The sequence below is a fragment of the Schistocerca americana genome, chromosome 1, assembly GCF_021461395.2.
Source record: "Schistocerca americana isolate TAMUIC-IGC-003095 chromosome 1, iqSchAmer2.1, whole genome shotgun sequence".
Taxonomy (NCBI): domain Eukaryota; kingdom Metazoa; phylum Arthropoda; class Insecta; order Orthoptera; family Acrididae; genus Schistocerca; species Schistocerca americana.
In genome coordinates, this window is record NC_060119.1 from 419,022,844 (window position 1) to 419,045,300 (window position 22,457).

The 22,457-nt window shown below is 40.4% G+C and overlaps 1 protein-coding gene across 1 annotated transcript in view; it reads left to right on the forward strand.

The window, feature by feature from the left end:
- LOC124623303 (CLIP domain-containing serine protease 2-like) overlaps positions 1–22,457 on the forward strand; it is a 91,236-nt gene that overhangs the window by 11,118 nt on the left and 57,661 nt on the right. Inside the window, exons 2-3 of the mRNA XM_047149027.1 lie at positions 10,120–10,242; positions 19,459–19,561. Coding sequence (XP_047004983.1) covers positions 10,120–10,242; positions 19,459–19,561 — 226 coding nt within the window. The remainder of the gene's footprint in view (positions 1–10,119; positions 10,243–19,458; positions 19,562–22,457) is intronic.

The following is a 22,457-nucleotide window of genomic DNA, read 5'->3' on the forward strand; positions in this document are numbered from 1 at the left end:
GCATTCATATAATTGATACATCCCAATGGAGTATAAATCCATAACCATCAATGCAGATGCACATTTACGTTCAACCGCCACAGGGAATCTAAGATTAGCGAGCACGGAAGACATGGACTGGTACTACAGGTAAGCGGTGGCATTATGTGGGAATGTGGATCGGCCGAGGAGCGTGGCGAGATAGTTGGAGCACTTGCGGTAAACACTGTGTCCGGGTGGCGCAGTGGTTAACGCAACTGCCTAGTAAGCAGAAGATCCCAGTTCAAGTCCCGGTCTGGAACACATTTACATTCGTCGCCAGTTATTCACCGTAAAGTCCCGCGCTGCTGGTATCATCAGTACCTTTCCTTTCCTCTCCCCCCCTCCACATAATACGTATCACAGCTGCTAATTCATTCCACGTGGTGTCTGTTCTTTCGGAAATTTTCGGACATTTCCAAAAGAACAGACACCTCGCACTCGTATAATTATGCCATAATCTGCACAATACATCAGCAACAGATGTTACTAGGTTATAACTGCGTTCATATGGTCAGATGTAAAATCTTCTGGTCTCACTTCCAATTGGCTGGGACTGGAGGAAAATAAAAAAGAAATGAATATTGAAACTCTCTCTTAATATGATGAGAATGCTACCAGGAGATTATTACTGCAGTTTTTACGCAGAACCTGACACGTTCAGCGATTTTTTGGTACTTCTTGACCTGAACAGACATAAGCGTCGCATATTGATCAAAATCAATTTTGCTCCCTCGTGCAAAGTTACGAAACGTGTTACTATAAATACAGATAATTCGTCCTAAAGTCAGACGAATCAATTTACGAAGCTTTGGACGAACTGCGGAACATTAACTTTAATGAAACACTTACGGAGCTAGCAAGATAATTTAGACACTTTACATATTTATCATAAAATGTAAATTGTATCCACAATTATGCAAATTCTTACCCAAAAAGACAACAAAAAATCAAACTAAATCAGGAAAACGTTATCCGGAATACCGTTTCTGCGTGTTACCACGTTTTAAGACGCACTGAAACGAAAGGATAGTAACTGTGGCCACGCAAGAAGAACGTAGATAAAGGATAATCATTGGTTCAGTGTTAGTATAAAACAAAAAAAGTAATTTTGTGACGTCACAATCACTTTTTACTCACAAACTGGTCACCACTTTCGGGCAGAGCCCGTCTTCGGTCCATAACCGTTATAAGAAGTGTAATAGGTCATTTGCTGTATTTAGCATCCACACATTATGATAGATGGAGTGCTCGTATTCCCTGATATGGACACGTCACTACATAGTAAGTAACCGACAACTGGCTACCTCCTACAGTTAGTTACGTGTTATAACACTTGTAACGATTATAATTTCACCGGAAAACGGCAATCAATTAGTACCCAAAAGGTGGCTATGACGTCAAAAACAAATATTTCTTTCAATCTCAGCTCTGTTCAAAAATGGCTCTGAGCACTATGGGACTTAACTTCTGTGGTCATCAGTCCCCTAGAACTTAGAACTACTTAAACCTAACTAACCTAAGGACATCACACACATCCATGCCCGAGGCAGGATTCGAACCTGCGACCGTAGCAGTCGCGCTCAGCTCTGTTGTTTTAGTACAATAATCATAGCAAAAATAATCAGTGGTAGTACGCGGCAGCTATCATTATGTGGAATACGACGGTAATAGTGCTAACAGCACAAATATTCACTGGGTACCAAAAATTTTCAAAAGCACGCTAGTTCAAATTATGGAAGGAAGATAAGAAAGACGATCAGTTTCGAACGTATCTTCACGTACGAAGCTAGTAGAGATGGAGTCAGATCGGATTAGGGAAGGACATGAGCCGTATATTTTTACAGGAGCTATCCTGGTATTTAACTTCAGCTGTTTAGGAAAAGAACGGGAAATCTACGTCTGAATGGCCAGATGGGTATTTGCTCGCGATTGCGTTCTGCACGCTCGCTCGGGGCCGCAAGTGTGCGTCAAGTCCGATGAAACAAAGCCAAAGCAGGAAACACGTTACATGGCATAATTAAAATATACTATTAGGCAAGGAATTTATCATCATCGTCTTCAGTACCAACTCCACTATTTATGGACTTAGCCGTCCTGCATGCTCTGCCGCTTTCGTCTGGATAACGAGTTATATGGGAGTCTCAGGGAAAGAACCAGCTGATACCCTAGACAGGGAAGCTGTAACACGACCGACGTTGGTAATGGAGACAACGGACGCGGATTCGCGAGCACAGATGAACTTGCAGCCCATCAGAACTGGAGCAGGGATGTTAGGCTATTGCTCCTTCCAACAGACTGCGGGCCATGAAAGAGACCGTAGCTGTCTGGCATTCGTTCTTTCGTCGTCGAGGAATGAGTCGACTGTCTTATGCCAGTTTCATATTGGTATACCTGTCTAATGATTTTACCCTGTGTAACGAGACTCTCCACAGTGGGACTGCGGTGCTACGCAAAAGGTGGATCAAATCGTGGTGGAATGCCCCCTCACCATACTGGATCTGAAGGGGAGAAGGTACCTTCTACCTCCGCCATGTTAAATTCACCGTTTTCAATGTACCTTTTCTGAGGAAGTGTTGACAGTAGAACACTGGATTGATTGGTTGGTTGATCTGAGGGAAGGGACCAAACAGCGAGATCATCGGTGCCATAGGATTAGGAAAGGATGGTGAAGGAAGTCGGCCGTGTCATTTCAAAGGAACCATCCTGGCATTTGCCTGAGGCGATTTAGGAAATCACGGAAAACCTTAATCATGATGACCGGACGCGGGTTTGAACCGTCGTCCTCCCGAATGCGAGTCCAGTGCGCTAACCACTACGCCACCTCGCTCGGTGGCACACCGGAATTTTTTTCACATATATTTACACTATTTCCTAACAAGCTACCATTTTTAAGAATAATATATTAAATCTGAAATGTTGAAAAATGTTTTGATAATGTCCCTTTTTTGGGTAAATGTATAAAATAAAAAAGATGATGGGGTCCATAATTATTTAGTTAGAAAGCTAAAAAACGTATTTCGGGCACTTGTATTCAGACAATTGACTATTAGAATTTCATTGCTCTGGGATGAATGATTTCAGAGAAAAGGCACATTAAGGAAAATAGAACAAAAATTACGCTAAGTTTAAAATATTTTTGCAGTTACAGTGCCTTCAGTACGTTCCTGCTTTGTTCACATTTTAAAAATGAACTTACAGCTTCTGAAAACACATTGTTATCCCATATAACATTTCTGCTACGGGTTTCAGAGTGTTCTGCGTCATCTCTATATGTAGAAGGGCAGTAAAGCAGATTCCTCATAGAAGAGTTGTGAGTAGAAGCACTTCCATATGATTCTGTACTCGCTGAGGTAGTAGCATGACGTAACTTACACTATTACTAGGTAAATGATTATCAACTTCTAGTGTATTTATAATGTTTATATTCATTATTTTCTTTTTTCCATAACCTCCAAACTTTTTCTTGAAAACTTTGGAGGTCAGAATCAAAATCAAAAAACACACTGTAGGAAACAACTGAATGCAAGACAGGAAAACATATAGCCAATTGCTGGATGCTCAAAGCAATGGAAAAAAATCCGCAAGGATAATGAACTCAAAGATCATAGCAAGAGAGGTCACAGAGCAAAAGTGGGTGCGCCTCCTTCTGGAAACTGCCATTTAAACCGACATTCACGACCTTTAACTATGGATTTGGTCTAAAATACTTTTATACTCGCATAAAGTATACTACAAACCATCATAATAACAAATAACAAAATTACATATTTTCATCATTTCCAAGGTACCTTTTGCCCTGAACTCTAACTCTTAGTACTGGCTGCTGGTGAGAGGACAGCCTTCAGGATTCGACCATTCTCAGGTCGGGAGCGAGATCGCATGATCAGCCCTGGGGAAATGAGGGGGATGTTAGACTGCCCCACTTTACCTGAATGATCTTTCCAGTTTTTCTCGTTTTTATTGTCTTCCAGGTATTTTTTCAGATATTCGCTCAACTATTAGCTGTCAAGTCGCTTTTATTTGTACTGACGTCTCCTTTGTCTGTTTACAAGGGGGATGATACTGTACCATTGTTCTATAAACGTCTAGTGTTGGTTGGAGGTCGGGCATGGTGGCTGGGTGCTGAGCGTGCGACTCTCCGCAGATGAGCCTGGAAGGACCTCTTTTTACATCTTCTAAAATTGCTTTTAATTCTTAGTAATGTCAACGTTCAGGACGCCTCTCTCCTATTTTGCGCCGGACATCGCAGCCCCTTAGTTGGGATTTACTTTTGGTTTGCAGTGCCGTTCTCCATGGGTTTGTTTCTTGATTGAGGGACTGATTACTTCGTAGTTTGACCCCTTAAACATCACATGCCCAACCAACCACATTTACCATCTTACCCATAGTCATCTCCATCTTATTACGTTGAATATATGGTGTCATATCAAAATTTGTACCAGACTTGGGCTCGAATCAAGATTTTCAGCTTGTCTCTAAATTCACGTTAACTGTTACACTATCTAAGCACGCAGTCATGGAGGCCCCGGTGTACAAACCAAAAGTGTTCCCCACCTTGAGCCTAACCCTCCCACGTTCACGTTCCTAGCTAAGCAAAAGACTGCCCATACTTAAGCTCTCACACTCAGCTCCCCCAACCACTACCGATCCCCCCCCCCCCCCCCCAAAAACACATTTACTCATCAACCCATCACTGTCCTACTATCTCCTATTAACAAAAAAACGCTTTCAAAAAATATCATTTGACCTTTAATAGTTTAATAGTGTGGAATATAATATCAATATTTTCTCTGATATATCAGCACATGAAACAGCTAAACTTTCCGATATCTTTGCACGTAACAAATACTGCCCTCCGCCTGAGGAACATTTTGATATAAGATAAAGGTAGTTTTTTTATAGAATTTTTTTAACCTTGTAGGACACCTTTCTTAGATTCAAAATAAAAATATTAAAAACTAATCAATTATAACACTCAATAATATCACAAAAAAGGCAAGTAATACAGCATTATAAGACAAAACATAAGCAAAAAGTTAACCGAAGCAATAAACACGACCAGGTAAACGATCCTGTAGCATTACAGAAAAGAGCAGTTTTATTTGCCTATTAACTTGGAAAAATAAAGCTTTGCCTTTGCAATGGATACCGTTAGATGCATCAGGATGGCTTTATTTACGTCATGTTACTCGATACCAGTGACCTATGTTTTACCTACAACACCTCTGCTAACTTTTGTACACCAGACGGTTTCGATACTTGTATTTTAAATGAAGTTCTTATCAGTATAAGATGTGCTGAAAACAGGGGAGAAATGTCGTCAACAGATGCCATTATAAACACAAATGTTATATTTTTAAGATCTTCCTCACAGGCGGTAGATACGAACAATGGTGGTATCGTTCTATACGTGCGTATAACTTCTTTCATTCCTTAAAATATCGTATTCTGTTACAAGAAGCTGATGTCCTCACTGGGCAGGAAAGTGACACTCCAAATAGTTGCCGGCTCTGCCAGTCTCGTCCTCGTAAAGCTCGACGAAGTGCTTCTTCACTGCTTTTTATTTCTTCGTTCGAGCATTTGCTCATGCGTTCCATATTTCACATACTTTAACTTCATCAAGCAGTCTGTCTAATGATCCTTTGATTTGTGTCAGCTCCATTCCTAAGAGGTTATAGGCCTATGCAGCTGCGCCGTCCATAGTCTTAGAATATTGCTTTAGATGCTATACTGTTTTTTATCTGGAACTTTAGGCTAGGAAGATAAGACAGCTGTAGTATTACGTTTTCTTTTTAAGACCTATGTCTACATTTCCGTAATTAAATTTCTTGCCGCGCGGGGCAGCCACGTGGCCTGAGGCCCCTTGTGTCACTGTCCGTGCGGCTCCCCACGTCGGAGGTTCGAGTTCTCCCTCGGGCGTGGTTGTGTGTGATGTCCGTAGTGTAAGTTACTTTAAGTTAGATTAAGTAGTGTGTAGGCTTAGAGACCGATGACCTCAGCAGTTTGGTCCCATAAGATCTTACCACAACTTAAATTTAAATATCTTACTTGAAAGAATTATACTTGTCAAAGCCTTAAGAAAGTCAACGAATCTGTAAGAGCATGGATGCGCCGCACCATCTCGCTCAACGTATCTCGTTCAGCTGCTTTAGCTTTATCTCGGCAGTACCCCGCGGAACAATTTTTAAATCCCGACTTTAAAGCACATTGTTACTAAAAAATTAGTAGATGTTCTTAACTGTTCCGAAAACGATGCTATTTCTTGGTTAGCCTCTACAGCGTCTTTACGGATTATATTGAATTTGTGAATCGCACAATGAGCAAAAGCGATAGGACGCACTAATTTCTTTTATTTTTCACCATAATATATGCCACTCATAATGGAAGCTCTGCCATAACTTGGCGTTGAAATTTGATCAGATTTAGTTCCTTTCGTTCTGTACATCCAATTATTTGATGTTTCTATCATAATGTGTAATACTCTTTGATCTGACTAAAGGATTTCTATTGTCATCTTTGATTATTTTAAAGTAGTAAAGATTGACGCCCATTAATTGGCTGGTTTTACATATGCTTGAGTAATATAAGATGTGATAGAAAACAACTGTGTGCTTTAAATGTCTTGAATTAATTCTCGTGTGACTTCTCCTAACCACCAAGAAGTAATTTAATTCTGGGTTACGAGACTGAGCTACTTTACAGAGACATGTGGTTTCTGATACAATCCATTCAGTGCTGAATGATAACTGTTAAGTAGTTGAATGGTAAACAGAAAGTTATCCTTGTTTAAGCACGTGATATTGCTGGTTGTCCCGGGGAAGATTGCTTTTTACTAAGGTTTATGGGACATAATCCATCATTCGACGACTGACGCTGGTGCACCTCCTCTTCATAATCAAGAGTCTGGTATCACTAAAGCTTTACGTCTTCCTCTTTCCTGATAAAATTATTGGCATGTGTAGTAATCTCTGTATGCAAACTACACTAATCAGCTCGTGGCTGTCGAAACCTGTGTCTTTCTCTTCCCTATTAAAATTATTGGCATTTGTAGTAATCTCTGTATGCAAACTACACTAATCAGCTCATGGCTACCGAAACCTGTGTCTTAAAAAAGATAATCTTGCTGTTTCGTTACTTCAAAATGTGGCCACTGTAGCTGAGTTATCGATTTCCTTCCAACGACAGTTTCCTTTATGCTTTTTTTTCGTTTTTGATCTTCTTAACCAAACGAAGCTGTTGACCACCAACATAATACGGGCCTTAGCAAACGAATATCGATGCATTTCGTGTTTTCTATTTTTCCACTTTTCGCTTTCTTTTTGATTTTCCTTTTGTTTCTGTTTTCCTGTCTGTGTCTGCGCGTCAGGAGGCCGGTTTCCTCAGCCTAATTACGGTCAGCTCAAATTTTGGTCGTCACTAGACACAACACCAAAATTTCTCCCACGGGACGTGTGGAATTGGTGCTACTGTGGAAACGGATTTGAATAATAGTGACTTACTCTGCCAGGAGGTTTACACTGTATATGAACCGAATTAAATGCGCTGAACTGAAACGAATATCCAGACATTCTTTGTGACAGAGTATGCCGCTGTCCTCCACCATCCGTTAACCCCATACACCCCATCGACGGACCTCTAGTGGTAGTGTTCGGAAATCGCAGACAGGAACGTCAGTGACGGTGGAATTTGGGGTCAGACCTTGAGGCATGGTCAAATACTACGTCGCAGTCTTTTCATACCTCTTGGTAAGCAGCGCAGAACGTCCTTGGCCCACCAACCACGCATTCATCCGATATGTCCCACGTCATCCACTCCACTCTGTTCCCTTGTCTGTTTGTTTGTTTGTTTTCCTACCTCTCCTGGTAATTCACAACATGCACTTTTCATTATTCGCTGAGTAACTTCCAGTGTTTCAACGATTTTGTTATTAAACGACCAAGTCTCCTGCCATAAACTGTCGATAAACAAACATTACAAGCTTCCCATTCCACACAGATATGAACATGCTTTTGAAAGTCCGATTTATTTTATGAAAAGCCTCTTCTGTTTATTTCTATGCGTGCCGTCATTGTCTTCAGCTATCCTAAATGCAAGAAAATCATCAGTCACAGTGACAACTGCGCCGCCTGACGCAGTGCGCTGACACATGTGCTTTTCGCACTATTCTAGATATCGCAGTATGTCGTAAGTGAATCTTCCGGCAACTAATGCCAACGTGTAAAAATAAGGAGCACGAGAATCGAATGAGGTAACTTTACTTCTGTACAGGCATCCTCTGTTTCTTCTACCATAGCTCGCTAGCGTACTTCAGGGAGACCTCGGCCGATTCTCATAATATACACTGACGGAAAGGAAATCACAACACCAAGGAGGTGTTGGACGATTTGTTTCCACATCTGAAAGATGATGTCTAAGCAAATTTCGCGCCAGTCGCATAAGACTGGCGCTAGCAGCGCCACTATGAGGATGCAAATCAGGTTTGCTTTAGAAACACGCTGTAACGGTTTCGAGTGGTGATTAAAAATGTGTGTGTGAAATCTTATGGGACTTAACTGCTAAGGTCATCAGTCCCTAAGCTTACACACTACTTAACTTAAATTATCCTAAGGACAAACACACACACCCATGCCCGAGGGAGAACTCGAACATCCGCGGGGACTAGCCGCACAGTTCATGACTGCAGCGCCCAAGACCGCTCGGCTAATCTCGCGCGGCGAGTGGTGATTACCTTTGAGACTGCACGTGGAGAGATGTCTTTAACGTGACAAAGACGCCATTATCAAAACCTCACAGAATTTGAATGAGGCTGTGTAATAGGGCTGCGGGAACCTGGATGTTCCTTCTGCGATATTCCAGGTAGACTTGGCAGGAAATATAGCCACTGAACATGACTACTGGCAGCGGTGGTCACGAGAATGTACGATCGCAAGATCAGGCTCCGGATGGCCACATGGCACTACCGACGGTGTAGAGTTGTAGACCATCGTGTTCGGTGTATGGTTCTGACCCATCGTACTGCATCTGCAGTAGCAGTTTGAACAGCAATCGGTACCACAGTGACAAAGAACTGTTATAAATCGGTTACTCAACGACAGCTCCGAGCCAGAAGCTCTATAGTGTACATTCCACTGACCCCAAATCACCGCCATCTGCAACTTCAGTGGTGTCAATCCAGCCCTCATTAGAGGGCAGGGTGGAGAGGACTGTTTGTTTTCTGATGAAAGCTGGTTCTGCTTCAGTACCAGTGATAGTCGTATGTTAGTCAGAAGGAGACTAGTTGAGGACCTGCAAGCAACCAGTCTGCATGCTAGACACAATGGACCACCACTTGGGGTTATGGTCTGGTGTGCTATTTCATATGATAGAGGGAGTTCTTCCTTGGTGATCCCACGCACACTGATTGCAAATTTGTATGTCAATCTGGTGACTCGACCTCCTGTACTGCCATTCATGAACAGCAGTGTAGGGGGTGCTGTTCAACATGATACGTTCGCCCACATACTGCTGTTGTAACACAACATGTTCTGCAGAGTGTTGACGTGTTGCCTTGCCTCCTCAATCACAAGACCTGTCTCCAATCGAACACGTATGAGTCATCATCGGACGACACCAACGTCATCAACAAGCAGCATTAAGTCCCGGTATTGGCCGACCAAATGTAACAGCCACGGTACTGCAGCCCACAAACTGCCATCTGGCGCCTGTACAACACAATGCAGGCACGTTTTGATGCTTGCATTCAATAATCTGGTAGTTACAGCGGTTATTAATGCACCAGCATTTCACATTAATTGCAGACAAATGTATTCGAGAAAATTCATTATTGTGCAATATTTTTTGGTGTTGCGATTTTTTCTGTTAGTGTAATAATGTGGTCTATACTGCGCATTTGTTCAAAATTAAGTCTGAACACAACAGGAGTTGCCTGTGTGCGCACTAAACAGAACCAACATAAAGGAAAAGCAACTTAGCTATAGTGCCTTATCTTTTTATGCTGTTCTGCTAATTCTGTTTGCTGCTCTTCCGAAATTGTAGCTTGTAACTGTGTACAGATGTCAACCTGGGTGTTTAGTGCTGACTGCTCCTGTTGCTCCGCAGAATCTTCCCGCCGCGCGCAGCGTCAGGAGTGTGAGATGACCGTCCTTGCGGACCGCATCTACGGCGGCGACAGGGCCACCATCGGTCAGTATCCGTGGCTCGCCCTGCTGCAGTACCGTTCACGTGAGTACCAGCACACTATAATCTGCTACCTCGCTGACTTCACTGCAATCGCTTCTTGAAATACATGCCGATATTTATGGTTCACTTGGGCATCGTTATTACGTTGTTGAAGCATTTTACGCTGAAGAACCAAAGAAACTGGTACACCAGACTAATATCGTGCAGGGCCCCACGAGCACGCAGAAGTGCCGCAGCACGACTTGATTAATGTCTGAATTGGTGCTCGAGGGAACAGACATCATGAATCCTGCCGGGCTGTCCATAAATTCGTAGAGTGCGAGGGGGTGGAGATCTCTTCTGAACAGCACGTTGCAGGGCATCCCAGATATGCTCAATAATGTTTGTGTCTGGCGAGTTTGGTGGCCAGCGCAAATGTTTAAACTCAAAAGAGTGTTCCTGGAGCCACTCTGTAGCAATTCTTGACCTCTCAGGTGTCGCATTCTCCTGCTGGAATTGCTCAAGTCTGTCGGGATGCACAATGGGCATGTATGGATGCAGGTGATTAGATAGGATGCTTACGTGTCACCTGTCAGTCTTATCTAGACGTATCAGGGGCCCCATTTCACTCCAACAGCACATACTCCACACCTTTACAGAGCCTCCACCAGCTTCAACAGTCCCCTGCTGACACACAGGGTCCATGGATTCATGAGGTTGTCTCCATACCCATACATGTCCATCTGTTCGATACAATTTGAAATGAGACTCGTCCGACTGTGGATATTATAATCATTTAATAAATCTAATTAATCTTTTGTCATTTTTAACAGTATCACAAGACAAACTATGTGCTGTAAAATAAAAAGATGGATGGAGTTTACTAGATTTTATACAAGTATCTCTAAAATTTTCAGAAATATCTGCTAGTATTAAAACAATAGATTTATTGTATAATTTTGTACATTTGTCTAAATTTTAAATATTGAATTTTTCCCAAACAAGTTTTGCATGATTTAATCTTCACCAGAAATGTTTTTTAGTCAAGTCTAGAACAAAAATATTCTTTTAATTTTTCTGTACAATTCGTATATTCATAACATCTTTTTTTAATAATTAAAACTAGTTGTTCATCCTTAAAATATTTTGATGCTTCTCTAAATTGTGTTGTTGCAAGATTTTCAGATAATTTATCAATGCTCAAGGTCACAAATTTAAATTTATCTAAACATCTTAATGTTAATCCATCTTCAACATCTTTACTGAATGAAATATATTATTGTTCATTATTTGGAATAGCATTAATGTCTTGATTATCTATAGTTAATTTGTTGATAAACAAATGAACATCATAATTTGCTGCATTATCAATATAAACTGCAATAAAATTACGATTTTGATAATAACAATTAAAATCTACATATGCAGTTTCTTGATATTGTCCTTTTAAATAATAATTACCTCCTACTTTTTTCCTCTTTCGTAAATTGTTCTTCACAAATAAAACAATTTTTTGAATTTATAAATTTATTTTATCTTTTTTTGTCATTATCATTGGAATATTTCTATCATATAATTCTGGAACTTCTCTAGGTTGTTGTTTCAACATTTCAATGACTTTTTTTGCTGTACCTTTACCAGTATATGTTACAGGCTCTTTGTAGTCATCATTAGAATATTTAACATAGTAATTAAATGAAAAATGGAATATGTTTTTGATATTTATTAGCACAAGCTTTCCCAGCATTTGCTTTACAAGTGTTAACATGCTTTAAAAGATGTTCGAAATGTGAATAAATTATAACAGTTAGTTGTAATGAATTATTATAATTTCCAAATTCAATTTTTTCACCTTCTGCAGCCATATCTATTTTTACTTCTTTATGTTATTTACAGTTGTTGTCATGATTGTCTATCACAAGGATAAATTTTTCCAATGTGTTCATTTGTTTGTGAACTAATTAATCTAGGTAAATTTTTTACCCCAATGAATGTGAATTATTTTTATCTCGAATTAAAAGAAGATTAATATGTTTTTCTTGTTTATTTTTTGTATGGTTAAGAGAATGTAGAATAAATTTTTCATCATTTGCATAAACATTAATTGAAATATCCTGACTTCTTTTTAAGTTTTGGAACATTTGATAACTGAACTGTGAAGTGAATTTTCTCTTTTTCAAAAATTTCATCCAATTCTAATCCAATATTTTTATAATTTTTAACTTTTTCAACAAGATCATCTTCTGGAAATGAAGCTGATTTTAAAAGAAAGAAAATATTTCTGATCTGCACTTTTTCACATTAATTACAGCTTCTTTATCTTTAATTTTTTTCATAAATCGATATATGATGAACCTAAAATTTGATTGTGTCTATGAACACTTAATTCTAAATAATTTATATAAAATAAAGACCAACCAGTTTTTTTATTTGCATTTCTTCAATTTCAGTTAATAGTAAAATCACTGATCTTTGAAAATGATCTTCTAAATAAGTTGTTCTTTTTAAAACTTCGTAACTGGTTTTAAAATTAAATTCTTATATTTTGTCTTGTCTTTTAAAATAACAATTATTCTAACGACAATTGTTCATTGTATTAAAATATTCTTAAATTTAGTGGTTACCTCTTGTTTAATTTGATTAAAAAATTCTTACAGTTCAACAAGATTATTGACAGTACTAATTTGGTGAGCTGTTATGCTAGATTTAAAGGCAGAATCTTTTCAATTCATTCATTTAGGTGATTTAAAAAATATTCATCTATAAAATTCTGATAGTTTTTTTCATTAGATTTCTTGATATTTATCTATAAGAAGTTGTTATAATAATTCTCATTATCATTATTATTAATATTACCCTGAGGTCTACTGATAAGATCAATTAATTGTTGTTTTTTAACCTTAGAATAAATTTTTAAATTTTTTGTTATACAGTTTTGATGAATTTCTTTCAAAGATTTTTTATTCAAATCTTTTCATTGTAAGAATTGCCCTCATATCTTCCAATACAAGCTATTAATTGTTTTTCATTAAGTTTTCCAGTATTTTTTAAGTTTTTTTTTGTTTTTGAGATTCCATGATGTTTGTTTAAAGATAATTTATTCAATTTGTTATCATTATTATTAATATTGTGAACAGGATTTATAAATTTATTTTATCTTCTTGTGTCATTATCATTGGAATATTTCTATCATATAATTCAGGAAGTTCTCTAGGTTCTTGTTTTAACATTTCAATGACTTTTTTTGCTGTTCTTTATAGTCATCATTAGAATATTTAACATAGAAATTAAATGAAAAATGTAATATGTTTTTGATATTTATTAATACAGGCTTTATTAAGCTTAGAATAATTTATTAATGTTCTCATTTTAAAAATTGTTCGAAGTTCTTTTATGTTCTTATATCTTAGTTATCTCTTCTTCATTTGTTTCATACTAAAATAACCAATAAATTCCCTTTGATCTTGTCTAGTTACATTTGAATAAACTTCCACTTACAACTTTTTTTCTAAACCAGCATAACTATATTTTTCTTTACAATAATTTTATAAGTTTTGAATAGCTGAACTTTGGAATATATTTTGTCTTGATTTTATTTTATAGAAAAAATTTAACTTCTTATGAAGTTGAAATGTTTATTGGTGAAATGTACCTTTGAATTTTTAATTAAAATTTCAATCGATGATATAGGTAGCTGAGGTTTGGGAGAGTTTATTTATATGGAGAAAAATGTATTCATTTTTGTATAAATGAAAATTTGGTTTGTGGATGCAGATAAACATGATCTTGAAGAGCCTATTTATAAAGAAAAAATGTATTAGATTTTTATTTTTTGAATAAATGGAAATTTCATAGATAGTCTTGGAGAACCTATTTATAAAGACAAAATTATTAGATTTTTATTTATTAAATAAAAAATTTGGTTCATGGATATAGAAACACTTTTAAGTGCAGGAAACAACAAAACTAAAATCTTGGTTCATATCGAGACATTTTCTAAAAATGTTCTCTTTGGCCCAGCTCTCTCATAAATATGCTACTAGTACGCCACTTTGCTCGGTAGTCAGTTGAAAATAAACCATCTACACATTTTAAAAATTACAGAGAGGTGGCAAAAGTCATGAAATATTTCCTAATATTGTGTTGGACCTACATTTGCCCAGCATGTTCCACTATCTACATCTACATGAATACCCTGCAAATCACATTTAAGTTCCAGCATAGGGTTTGTTGAACCACCTTCACAATTCTACATTGTTCCAATCTCATATAGCGCGTGTGAAGACGAACACCTGTATCTTGCTGTGTGAGCTCTGATTTCCATTCTTTCCTCATGGTGATCATTTCGCCCTACGTAAATTGCTGTCAACAAAATATTTTCGCATTCAGCAATTTCGTGAGAAGATTCCGCCATAACGAAAAACGCATTTGTTTTATTTATGTCCACCCCAAATCCTATATCATTTCAGTGACATTCTCTCCCCTATTTCGCGATATTGCAAAATGTGCTGTCCTTCTTTCAACTTTTTCGATGTGCTCTGTTAATCCTATCTGGTAAGCAGTATTCTAAAAGAGGAAGGACAAGCATAGAGTAAGCTGTCTCTTTAGTAGATCTGTTACATTTTCTAAGTGTCTTGCCAATAAAACGCTGCCTTTGATTAGCCTTCCCCACAACATTTCCATTATCTTCCTGGCAATTTAAATTATTCGTAATTGTAATTCCTAGGTATTCAGTTGAATTTACAGCCTTGAGATTTGACTGATTTATCGAATAACCGAAGTTTATTCCTTTTAACACTCATGTGGATGACCTCACACTTTTCGTTATTTAGGGTCAATTTACAATTTTCACACCATACCTATATCTTTTCTAAATCGTTTTGCATTTTGTTTTGATCTTGTGATGACTTTACTAGTGGATAAATGACAGCGTCATCTGCAAACAACCTAAAATGGCTGCTCAGATTGTCTCCCAAATCGTTTATATAGATAAGGAATAGCAAAGGGCCTATAACACTACCTTGGGTAACGCCAGAAATCACTTCTGTGTTAACCGATGACTTTCCATTAGTTACTACGAACTGTGACCTTCCTGACAGGAAATCACGAATCCAGTCACATAACTGAGACGATACTCCATAAGTACGCAATTTGACTATAAGTCGCTTCTGTTGTACAATGTCAAAAGTCTTCTGGAAATATATAAATATGAAATCCATTTGAAATCCCTTGTCAGTAGCACTCAACATTTCATGTGTGTAAAGAACTAGTTGTGTTTCACAAGAACGATGTTTTCTAAATCCGTGTTGACTGTTTGTCAATAGGCCGTTTCCTTCAAAGTAATTCATAATGTTCGAACACAATATATGTTCCAAAATCCCGCAGCATATCGACGTTAATGTTGTGGGCCTGTAATTTAGTGGATTACTCCGAATACCTTTCTTCAATATTAACGTGACCTGTGAAACTTTCCAGTCTTTGGGTACGCATCTTCCGTCAAGCGAACGGTTATATATGATTGTTAAGTGTGGAGCTATTGCATCAGCATATTCTGAAAGCAACCTAATTAGTATACAGTGTGGACCAGAAGTCTTGCTTTTGTTAAGTGATTTAAATTGCTTCACTACTCCGAGGATATCTACTTCTGTTTTACTCACGTTGGCAACTGTTCTTGATTCGAATTCTGGAGTATTTACTTCATCTTCTTTTGTGAAGGCATTTCGGAAGGCTGTGTTTAGTAACTCTGCTTTGGTAGCACTGTCTTCTGTAGTATCTGCATTGCTATCGCGCAGAGAATTCATTGAAGTTTCTTACCACTGGTATACTTCACATACGACCAGAATCTCTGTGGATTTCTGCCAGGTTTCGAGACAAAGTTTCGTTGTGAAAGCCATTATAAGCATCTCGCATTGAAGTTCGAGCTTCTGTAAAAGATCAACTATCTTGGAGAATTTGCATGTGTTTCAATTTGGAATGTTTTTTTCGTGACATGTACTCACGAAGCCGTTGAAAGTCCCCTGCAGAAGTATTGAGCGATGCTGCCTTTATAGCAATCCATAAGCGTTTATAGCTGTCCATAAGTGCGAAAGAACTGCTGAAGCAGGTTTTTGTGCAATAACTGACCTCTTGATTTTTCCCATAAATGTTCAGTGGGATTCATGTCGGGCAATCTGGGTGGCCAAACCTTTCGCTCGAGTTGTCTAAAATGTTCTTCAAACCAAACACGAAAAATTGTGCCCCCATTACGTTGCATATTGTCACCCACAAAACATAAAACTTCCTTCGTTGTCTGAGAACATATCGTCCATGAAGGGCGGAAAATAGCCTCCAAGTAGCCGAACATCCAGAGGACCCAATCCGTTCCTTGTAAACACAGCCCACACCATTATGCCATTATGGAGCCACTTTGTTGAAAAGTTGAACCCATAGCTTCGTGGGGTCTGTGGCACACATGTACCCCCTCCATCAGCTCTTACCGCCTGAAATCAGGACTCATCTGACCAGGCTACAGTTCTCGAGTCGTCTAGGGTCCAACCGACATGGCGACGAGCCCAGGACAGGCGCTGCAAGCGATGTCGTGCTATTAGCAAAGATACCCGAGCCAGTCGTCTTCTGCCATATCCCGTTAACGCCAAACTTCGTCTCTCTGTCCTAACAGTTACGTTCGTTGTACGTCACACATTGGTTTCTGCGGTTATTTTACGTAGTGTTGATTGTCTGTTAGCACTGGCAACTCTAAACATACGCCGCTGTTCTCGGTCGCTAAGTGAAGGCTGTCGGTTACTGCATTGACCGTGATAAGAGGTAATGCCTGAAATGTGGTATTGTAGGCACTCTCTTGGCGCTGTGGATCTCGGAATATTGTATTCCCTAACGATTTCAAAACTCGTGTCCACCTCCGTAGCGCAGTGGTAGCGCTACCGCCTCCCACGCAATGGGGCCTGGTTTCGATTCCCGACAAGGGACTGTGTGTTGTGTGTCCTGCATAATAATTTTCATCATCATTGACATCCAAGTCGCCAAAGTGGCGTCAACTAAAAAGACTTGCAATACGGCTGCCAAACCCCGAAGGGGGTATACCGGCCAATAAATGCCATATGATCATTTTAGTTTTACTAAAATGGTATGTCCTACGCATCTACCTCCAACTACCACTCCACATTCATAGTCTGTTAATTTCCACCGTGCGGCCATGATCACGTCAGAAACCTTTTCACATGAATCTCCTGGGTACAAATGCCAGCTTCGCCAATGCATTGTACTAATGAGTATAAATAATTTGCGCGATCGTGACTAATAGAAGATTATTTACAAGAACCTATAATTTTTTAAAAATAATTTAATTGCGTAACCGAAACGCAATTGAACCCTTTTGTTTCTACCCACCAGAAAATTACATTTTACCCCTCATGGAGTAATTAGCCCAGATTGGGAACACTCTCACAATGTCGGAAGCAGATATTCTTAATAACTCGCTTATTTCAGTGATTTTTTTCATTAATTGCATGTGTATGTTTAGGAGTATTAAAATAATACTATATTCGAAAGAAACAAAATTTATTGTAAGCTTTGTCTGCCTTAATAGTTGTTCATAGTAGTCAGATTCCCTGATATAATTTGCATGTTAGCCGCGTATTCTGGGTTGGAATTCCGTACTGTGTAGCTGTGTACTGTGTATGCTGACTTTTAATAAACTGAAAATGTCGTTTGTACGAATCGACTGGAATACAGTCGACCGAAGGTTTTAACCACTTGAAGTGGCTGGACACCCAGGAAGATTTTTATCGCCTATATTTATCAGTTCTTAAGAAATCTTTTCGAATGTATTTCAGCCTGCTATTATTGTTTTCTTGTAAATTATTTACATTCATTATGTGTCATTTTATTTATATTTACTCTATTTGACCAAAAGTATCCGGCCACCAGAATGTAGCGCGGAACTGACCGCTAGATGTCACGAGAGGCGGACCCGTCAACATAAAACGAGGCGACGAGTTTTGTGTTGTCGCTAAAGAAGCAATAACAACAGAATGGATCAGTCGGAAAAGCTGAGTGACTTCTAATGTGGGCTACTCATTAGATGTCACCTGAGTAAGAAATCCATCAGGGGTACTTCAACCTTTTTAAATCGGCCCAAGTCGATTGTTGGTGATGTGACTGTGAAATGAAAACACGAAGGAACAAATACAGGTAAAGCAACACCAGAGAGGCCCACGTGTTATGGGCCCGAATCGTCGACAGTGTGGAGCGTGGCTGTAGATAGTTGGATGAATTCAGTGGAAGGAATCACTCGTGAGTTCCAAAATGCTACCAACAGTCCAGTTAACACAACAACTGTGCATAGGGAGGTAAAAAGAATGAGGTGAAATGGTCGAGCTGCTCCTCGTAAGCCAGACATTTCGGTGGTCAGTGCTAAGCGACACTTGAGGTGGTGTAAATAGCAAGGCCACTGGACAGTGGACTGAACTGGAAACGAGTAATTTGCGGTGCTAAATCACGCTGTACCTGTGGCACTCAGATGGAAGGGTTTGAGCTTGGCAGATGCCTCGAGAACGTTACCTGCCTCCATTTGTAGCGCCAGCTGTGCAGTGCGGATGAGGTGTTATTATTTTTTTTTTTCTTGGTTAGGTTATGGTCCCCTTGTTGTGCTTAACAAAGCGCTAAATGCGGAAGGGTAAGAAATCATGTTACGGTACTGTGTTCTGTGTACGGTGCAGGAACAGTTCGGAGACGATGACTGTTTGTACTTGCATGACGGTGTACCCTCGCATGAAGCAGTATCTGCGAGGCAGTGGTTTGTGTAAGCAACGTTCTGAAATGGACAGGCATGCCTCGAGTCCCAATTTGAACACAGCGAAACACCTTTGGAATGAGTAAGCGTGTCGACTTTGCTCAAGACCCCAGCGTCCAACACCTTCTCCTGTTTCAGCTCTTGTGGAAGAATCGGCTGCCATTCCTTCACAGACATTCACACAACTCACTAAACGAGTCCCGAGCAGAGTCAAGCCGTCATAAAAGCGAAGAGTGAAAACACTCCTTACTAATGTCCACTAATAAGTGTCTGGATACTTCTGATCAGTTATACTGTGAATATTATTTCCTTAGGTTCATAAGAAATTAATATTTCCATTTGTAACACGCACGCGCAAGTAGCCTCTATTAACTGTTACACATTTACACGATTGACAACTACAAATCGTTTCATTGCCGGTAACGGTATTGTTTACTGCGGGCAGCAGTGACAGTGGCCTCACTGTGTATGTTGTGTTGTGTTGCCAGCTGAAGGGGAGCTGGCGTTCCTGTGCGGCGGCGCGCTGGTCAGCCCGCGCTACGTGCTCACCGCCGCCCACTGCCTCCAGAGGAAGCCCTCCGGCGGCACCCTGTAAGTACCACCTCACATCACCGCACCACATCTCTCTACCCGCAGCCGTATCTCCAATTGCAATGAAATACGTTTTAACAACTTCTCTAGTTAAATGACTACTGGCATCGTGACGTTCATGCTAAACGTAGACCCCGACATAGGGAGACACCAGATTCGTAATAGTTCACTGTAAATTTACTTATCATGATCACGTTGCAAAGAAACAGTTAGATAACCGGCTTCATTGTTGAACAACCAAGTTCGTATCTATCTGCCGTAGCTCGTAGTGCAACTGGTACCAAAATACACATTCTGAAAAAACTGATAAGGTGCACTGCAAACAGCGTACTGTCACGGCACTCAAAATCTGCCTAAAGATATACCGCAGTGATAGTCATCCACCCAACACTGACCCCTGCGCGTCGCTGTCTGGCGCCAGCAAGGGTTTCCAAACTCAACAAATAGGGGTCACGCAGTTATAACATAAGTGCAATACATAAATACACTGAAGAGACAAAGAAACTGATACACCTGCCTAATATCGTGCAGTGTCCCCACGAGTACGCAGAAATGCCGCAACACTACGTGGCATTGACTTGACTAATATCTGGAGTAGTGTTGCAGGGAACTGACGCCATGAATCCTACAGGGCTGTCCATAAATCCGTAACAGTACGAGGGGGTGGGGATCTCTTCTGAATACCACCTTGCAAGGCATCTCAGATATGTTCATTAATGTTCATGTCTGGGGAGTTTCATAGCCAGCGGAGGTGTTTCAATTCGGAAGAGGGTTCCTGGAGCCAATCTGTAGTGATTCGGGACTTGTGGGGTGTCGCATTGTCCTGCTGGAATTGCCCAAGTCCGTCGGAATGCACAATGGACATGAGTGGATGCAGGTGATCAGACAGGATGCTTACGTACGTGTCACCTGTCACAGTCGTATCTAGAAATATTAGGGGTCCCTCCAACTGCATATGCCCCAAACCACTACAGAGCCTCCATTAGCTTCAACAGTCCCCTGTTGACATGCAGGGGCCATGGATTGATGAGGTTGTGTTCATACTCGTTCACGTCCATCCGCTCGAAAAAATTTGAAACAGGGCAACATGTTTCCAGTCATCAACAGTCCAATGTCGGTGTTGACGGGCCCAAGCGAAGCGTAAAGCTTTGTGTCATGTGGTCATCAAGAGTACACGAATGGGCCTTCGGATCCAGAAGCTCATACCGATAATGGTTCGCTGAATGATTCGCACGCTGACACTTATTGATGGCCCTGCATTGAAATCTGCAGTAATTTTCTAAAGGATTGTACTCCTTTCACGTTGAACGATTTTCTTCAGTCGTCGTTGGTCCCGATCTTGCAGGTTCTTTTTCCGGCAGCAGAAATATCGGAGACCTGATGTTTTATCCGATTCCTGCTATTCACGGTACACTCGTGAAATGGTCGCACGGGAAAAGCCCCACTTCATCGCTTCATCGGACATGCTGTGTCCCATCGCTCGTGCGCCGACTATAACATCACGTTCAAACTTACTTAAATCTTGATAACCCGCCATTGTAGCAGCAGTAACCGATCTAACAACTGCACCAGACACTTGTCTTATATAGGCGTTGCCGACCGCGGTTAATCGCCATCTGACATTAATGCACAAGAAAACAAACAAAGTAAATGGAACTGACACTTGAATTTCAGAATTTGAGAACCCATCACAGGATGCAATCAGTACACTCGATAGTAATATCAGCAAGTTGATGTTTCGCACGACATAGGCCAGACTAGCACAGTAAATTTTTCGAGTCTATCCCTGTAGTCGAACACACGTGTAGCAAATACAACAGAGCGAGACGATGAATTCGGCAGAGTCAGCTTAGCTGGGTGACGTCGTACTCAGTTCGATGAAGTATCGCACAGTCGCTCGGAAGATCCTCAGTCCACAGTCCACTGAGACGGTCGACCTCTCGTTAATCAGAGGATAGATATCACTCAGAAAGACAGAAGGTTTTCTATAAGTGTCATCGATGTTTCCACATGAGTTGGTGGTCGAGGGTGACCTCCAAGTACTTTGCTGTTGACATCCAGAGGATGGGTGTAGCGAAGAAAGTAACATCGACTGTGACACGGCATCTCTTTGTGAGGAGTGGCGCCTGGCTTTTGGCGGCATTAAATTTGATCAGTCACGTTGACGCCCCAGATTCGAAAGTCCAGCAAGCATCTTGAGGACAGCGTTGAGTCGCTTCTCGTTGCTGGTGCCAGCATAACAAGGCAGTTTCGTCGGCGTATATGTATTGGCTTACACGAGGCGGCGAATGGAGGTCTGCAGTGTAAGCAGGGTACACCGAACCCTGCGGGACTGCGGCGAGAACAGGTCGCTCGTTGATGTGGCGTCATCGATCCTCATGCGGAGGAGAGTTCCTCAAAATAGTTGGCAAGGAGGTGGACCAATGAGGTCGGCAGGCCTTGTGTAAAAAGTTTATAGATCACACTCCGATGCCAAACGCTATCAAAAGCGCGAGAGACATCATGCCTCAGCTCTCTCTGTTGTCGAAGGCTTGGATAACGTTTTCAATAACCCAAAACAACAGGAGAGGTGTAGAGTGACTTGCCCTAAATCCAAGCTTGCTCAGCAGTCAACACAGCTTTGCTGGACAGATGTACAGAGAGCCGCGGCAGCAAAATTCCCGTTCGGAGACCTTGTTGGGATTAGAAAGTAGGTTAATGGGCTGTAAGCTGGCAAGATCAGCACGATTCTTCCCCAGTTTGGACACTTCAACGACGATGGCCGTCTTCCAGGACCCGGGAAACATCTTCTATGTCCGTGTCCTATTAAATGTGCAAGTATGAAAGTGACAACAACTAGGGCATTACCTTAGGCATCAGTGCACTGATGAGGTCAGATCCAGGCGCTTTACTGTGG